The 5,704-nt window shown below is 47.1% G+C and overlaps 1 protein-coding gene across 1 annotated transcript; it reads right to left on the bottom strand.

Annotated features, from left to right (window-relative positions):
- Nucleotides 1-3,283: 3,283 nt before the first annotated feature.
- Nucleotides 3,284-5,144, bottom strand: LOC119332218 (GDSL esterase/lipase At5g03600-like). Its single transcript, XM_037605402.1, has 5 exons — nt 5,024-5,144; nt 4,605-4,841; nt 4,158-4,450; nt 3,789-4,065; nt 3,284-3,690 (listed from the first exon to the last, which is right to left on the bottom strand). The coding sequence occupies exons 1-5, from the start codon at nt 5,076-5,078 to the stop codon at nt 3,446-3,448; spliced, it is 1,107 nt and encodes a 368-aa protein (XP_037461299.1). The 5' UTR covers nt 5,079-5,144; the 3' UTR covers nt 3,284-3,445.
- Nucleotides 5,145-5,704: the final 560 nt, after the last annotated feature.

The following is a 5,704-nucleotide window of genomic DNA, read 5'->3' as shown; positions in this document are numbered from 1 at the left end:
AGTTATTCCTAAAAACATGGTGAGACATATTATACTAAAAGATCACCTCTTGCCTTCTCTTAATTAAGAGAAGACAAGCCTTCTCTTATGATTTCTCTCTCCTCCACCTCATCATTTATCCTACGTGGCATTGCTAAGATAAAACCATTGTACATGCCCTAACGGGCTGTGCAAAGGCCGATTGAACGGACCCGTACATGCATGCGAGCAGCCAGAGCCTCACGTGCAGCCATACAGCTGATGAGGCAGGTGCATGAGATGCCCACGCCACGCCGTGTGGACGTGGTCGGGCGCTCGGTGCTCAAGCGGCGAACCGCATCCGCGCGTAGTGCGTGAGGCCGCGGCCACGCAGCGAGGACACGAGATCCGCTCGGGCCAGCGTGCTGGCGGACATGCGTGAAGCTCGAGGCACCATCCAGCAGGAATCGATGAAGATGTCGACGTAGGAGACACGCGTTGTAGATGATGAACGGCGGCCAGCGACTCAACCCGATCTATAAATTGGAGAATCAAAAAAGAACACCGATCAAACGACCGGCGAGAGAGAAAAACCTCGGATCAAGGATCGGGAAAAAGACTCTAGGGCAGAGGGTCAACATGACCGGTGAACGAACCCTAGGTACGGACGGCGGGCGGCGGTCATGAAGACTGATCACCCCGGGGGCGGCGCGCAGGGCGGAAGCGGCGGCGACTAGGGTTTAGGATCGAGGTATGTTTGATACCGTTAGAAGGGAGAGAGAGAGAAATTTGATGAAATCGTTCATTATATTGCTTGAGCCTCGTGGGCATATATATAGAAGTATAATGACCAACTTGAAGTATAAGACAAGCTCGAACAATTCTTAGTCTATCTCGTCTTTCCTAATAATCAATATACTGGACAGACATTTAATGATATATGTCCCACGTATATTATTAGGTAGATAGCAAAGTAACTTGTGCAATACAAAATTAGTAATTATGTTTAAACAAGAATTATAGACTAGAGGATAACGCGCGCTTTGCTGTGCCGTATTTCGCTTGTGTATTATTAGTCTTATATTTTTGTTAGCGGGCTGCTCATTTCAGTTGTTTTAGTGTTGTTCTTGGCTGTTATCGATCTGCTCCAATCATGCAGGCAGTGGATGCCTCAAACAATACAGACAATGATGTACATAGCCAGACAAAGAAGTGTACTATATTCAAACGTTGTATTGCTAGTTATCTTAGTGGCATAGAGACACATGAAATTCAAAGAAACGAATGTAAAGCATGCAAAGGGAAGGGAGGCCAGAGAGCACATTGCTGAAAGAAACAGCAGAAACCCTCAGAGAAATATGATCATTCAAAAACAGACTCGATAAGTAGGCCAAAGAAGGGCTAGTCTAGGTTTGCAAATTGTTGCATCACACAATATGCTAGTACATTATTTAAATTAACATCTCTGCACAAGTAGCTGTAAGGCAGACCTTGTCCAGCTATCCTCTGAAATTCAGATTTTGTCTTACAAGGGAGAACATACTGTACAAATAAACAAAGATTTATTTGTAATATCAACGAATACCTCTAACTGGTAAAATAAAAAAGAAATCAAACATTTCCTGCTACTATCTTCTTTACTTTACAAAAAGAGCATGATCTTATCTTGTACTCCCTCCATCCCAAAATAAATGTTTTTGATTTAGTATGATATAGCGAACAAACCTCTATCTAAAAAAACAAAAATAAAATGATTGTTGTGGCGGCGGCGTCCGAGAGATCCACGACGGGGACGGAGAGGGAGGCGAATGGGGAGGGGGCCGCGCGGAACTCGGACGGCTGGATGTACTGCGCCGGCTGGTGGGGCACGCCGGCGTCGGCAAGCGCCTGAACGCGTGGCGCTGGCGCCGCGGCGGTTTCGATTGGAGGAGCAGGTGTTGGTCGACTTCCCAACAGCTGAACGCCCAGCAGCGAATCTCCTCTCGGACCTTGACCCAAACCGCCTCTCTACAAATCCTTCGCCAACGAGAGAGGTGGAAGGACGCATCGTATTAGCCCAAGACTCATCAATCCATCAAGATTGGTCCAAGGCCGTTTTCATCTGGTCAACACAGGCTGACCTGTGGGGACAGCGACGGAAAAAAATTAGGATCGCTGAGGGCGTTCTATTTCATGCAAGCTTAGTAACTTCAACGATACGTTGTGTTGAACAGTTTGTACCGTGTTGGTTTGGCCGCGCACTGTCTTCGTGTTGTATACACCGTAGCCTAAACAACCTTGGTTGACTTAACACAAAGCACGAGCAACATACGATACCCCTATAAGTACCTCCAATGGACCGGGCAACAAATCTTAGATACATGAAGTCACCGCATAAGCCTAGTAATGGAGGAAATTTGTCTCCCGCAAAATGAAAATTGCTAAAAATAAAAGAAGAAACACGATAAATTCAAGAACCCATGCCAGCTCAGATCGCTACAAAAAAGTTAGAGCTAACTCCGTACCATCCCCGTAATATTTTATTATGTCATCGGCACAAAACAAGGCACTGTATATACATGTATGATTTCACAAAAGAAAAACTTAGAAGTGCGGAAAAAACATACATGTATTTTTTTTTTTTTTGTAGTGGAGAAACGTACCGTCCTTAATCAGTAGGCATAGATTCTTGCAAGAAAGCGATCAATGTTGGGTGAGGGGTTTGATACCAATCAGTTCGGAAATGGTGTCACCATATTTGTCGGATATACAAAAATTTAAGTCAGATATAAGAATAACATGGAGACAAAATGAGTTCATACAAACGCAAGGCTACTGCACGTCTAGACTAAATTGCTCAAGCTAGTGTTTGCATGGTGAAGACGTGAAAGCCGGCCCCGACAAACACCTGAGCGAAGAACGATCATTTGGAAGTGTTACCTCGCAGTCTTTGATACTTGAATCTTTTTTACGGGACCTCGTCCTAGCTAGCAAACAATGTGCACAAGGTCTACACAATTGGTCAATCAAAACACCTTTGGTCATCCTTCTTTTCTGGCTCATTGACGAACATGGCCTCGTTTAACCCGTGCACCGTGCCGTGTAATAGCAACCCCAACATGCACAACACCATGGGCAGACGAACGACCATGCGCATCGATTAGAGTCTAATCTTACCGACCCTATCATGAGCTCAAACCCATGCATATGCATGCACGCTATATCTCACTAAGCCCTAGCATGTTCTCATTTGTCATTTGCTGCTAGATATTCAACCACATTTACAACCAACTTTTCAATCTCAACTAATATATAGGGGATAAAACAATAAGAAAATTAACACCCGTTCATGTTTCATGTACATAATAAAAAGCACTGTACTAGACTAAAACTCCATCAAAACACAAGGGGAAAAAACTCACAACCTTCTTCCTAAACACGCATGCCATTTGTAAAGCTAACCTAAAAGATATTGCACCAGCAACTGGCTAGCCATCAAGTTGCTGCATCATGCAACGTAGTCCTCATCAAGAAACTCCATCAAAGGCTGTTGCAGCGCCTTCATTACAGCTTCCCACCCAGCATGTGTTGGGTGTGTCTGGTCCCAGTAGAACATCTTGTCAGGAGTTTCACATAGGTCGTACAAGCGCTTCCCTGAATGGCTACGCTCTCCACAGTACCCTCCCTTATAGGTACTCTCGCAGCACGGGGTCAGTTTGCGGTTGAAATTCTTGGACTCATCCGACCCTCCGCCTGCATGCACAAAAACAATTATGCATAGTTACAGAATCAAATTCATACATTATAAGCCAGATTTGGCTTACAACATACACGCGGATATGTGTACTTACCAGGGGCATGATTAATGATGTCAGTGAAAGCAGTGTAGAGGTCCAGTATGTGAACGTTGTCCCTTTCTTCGAGCATTTGCTTTAGATACTTGTTGTGCACGGATGCGCCATAATTGCCGAGAAGGTCGCACGTGGTGTAGTTGTTCGAACTAGTATGCAAAGGCATGCAACCAATGGGATGCAAGTTGTTTACTAGCACCTTTCTCACACCAAGCATCTGCAGTTGCGCCACATTATCTAGGATCTCAGTCGCCACGTTTCCGACGTAAGTATCGAGCTGCATGCAGGAGAAGTTAATTAGCAAGGCGGAGATTGATATATTAATTGATGGTGTAATTTGTATGTGTGAGTATGGTAGCTACTACTTACATCGTCGAAGCTTGTGTAGAAGCCATTATTGGCCTCAGAGCCGCTCATGTAGTCATTGCCGGAGATGGCGATGAGCGCGACAGAGTGGTGAAGCTGTCGTGTTGGGATGACCCCGTCGTTGACTAGCCTCTTGAAAGCTTGAACCTGTGCAGCAAGGGTCGGCACCTTTTTCTTCGCTGTCACCTTGAAGACACCAGCGCCGCCAGAAGCGAAGGTCATGCCAGATGAGCCACAAGATTGATCATCTGTGAGCTCGTACGCTGGAGGTGCTTCATGGAGACCCAACATCCTTGCTGCAGGGACAAGCAGTAGATAGGAACGATTATTTTGGATACACCTAATAGATGTATAATGATACACGTCATAGCACACTAGCAGTCTAGCATTAGCCTAAAACTAAAATTTGCTACCTAGCTATATACTTGCATAATATATGAGTACACGTACCGATAAAATCTGATTGCATCCTGTAGTTGGAGAAGCGTCCGGTCAAAACAGGAGACGTAGGATAATGAGAGTTGAGATAGGAGCCGTAGGGGTAGCTCCATTGGCGCGATGTCTTTTCACCGGTGATGTTGGGACGGTTGCCGTTGTCGACAAAGTCGTCGCCGAAGACGAACATGCTGGACCATTGGTTCCTCGACCCCTGGGCAGAAGGTGTGCCTCGGGCCTCCACTGAAGCACCTGCAACATGGATCGATCATGTGAGTACGTGCGCGCGTGCATGCTGGAAGAACATGAAGAACGGGACAAGATTGAAGTGATGTAGTAATACACGGCTAGCGACAGATGTCCAAAAGGAAAACAAAGGCGGCACGCTAGCAGCAAACATCGGAAAGAAAGACATAGTGGCAGTGCGTGCGTACCATCAAAGAAGACGAGGATGAGGAGCAGACAGACAACAGCCGGCGGGAGCTTCATGGCTGCGAAGCCTGCGAGGGCAGCCGTCTGGCGCCCGGCGACGAAGCAGATGATGGAGAGGGTGCCGCGGAGGGAGGGAGATGGGGACGGGATGGGATCGTGGTGTGGACGTAGGGCTATATTTATAGGAGGAAGAATGCACGTGTACCTTAGTGTCCTGCTCCTGTTAACTTCGCTTCAACTCTTACCTCTAACGATCAACTTGGAGGGGAAGGCGCATGCGCATGCGCATGTCTTTCACCGACCTAATCTCGTTGAAGTTCCAGATTCATCCTCAAGATTCCGCCGTCCCTACGTCCGCTTCCCCTCACCAGTGAATGCTCCTAACGTACTCATCCGGGTCTTTTTTTCTCCGCCCATACCGAATTGTAGGCGAGTGCTAGGTGCCCGCAGGCCTGCCCAAATTTCCGGCCCGCCCGCACCTAGCGGTCAGATGCGCTTCGTGTGAGCCGTCTGATCTCTATCTTGCTCCTGCACCGATTCGTCCCTTTCCTTCGTCCAAAGACATACACACAACAAGAACAACAATGATTTTGAGCCGCCGACTGCTGCCCCCGTTCGGCTGTGCCCGTCGGTGGCTCGCCGCGTGCATCCTGCCCTGCCCCCTCACTGAGGTTGTACCTCAC

The sequence above is a fragment of the Triticum dicoccoides genome, chromosome 7A (assembly GCF_002162155.2).
Source record: "Triticum dicoccoides isolate Atlit2015 ecotype Zavitan chromosome 7A, WEW_v2.0, whole genome shotgun sequence".
NCBI classification, from domain to species: Eukaryota; Viridiplantae; Streptophyta; class Magnoliopsida; order Poales; family Poaceae; genus Triticum; species Triticum dicoccoides.
This window is presented reverse-complemented; position numbering and strand designations above follow the sequence as displayed.

Excerpts from the sequence above, each read along its gene's own strand:
- LOC119332218 (XM_037605402.1), bottom strand. The coding sequence starts at position 5,078 with ATGAAGCTCCCGCCGGCTGTTGTCTGTCTGCTCCTCATCCTCGTCTTC. Across the intron at positions 4,451-4,604 it reads GATGCAATCAGATTTTATCG|CAAGGATGTTGGGTCTCCAT; the intron begins GTACGTGTACTC and ends TTGTCCCTGCAG. Across the intron at positions 4,066-4,157 it reads TCTACACAAGCTTCGACGAT|CTCGATACTTACGTCGGAAA; the intron begins GTAAGTAGTAGC and ends TCCTGCATGCAG.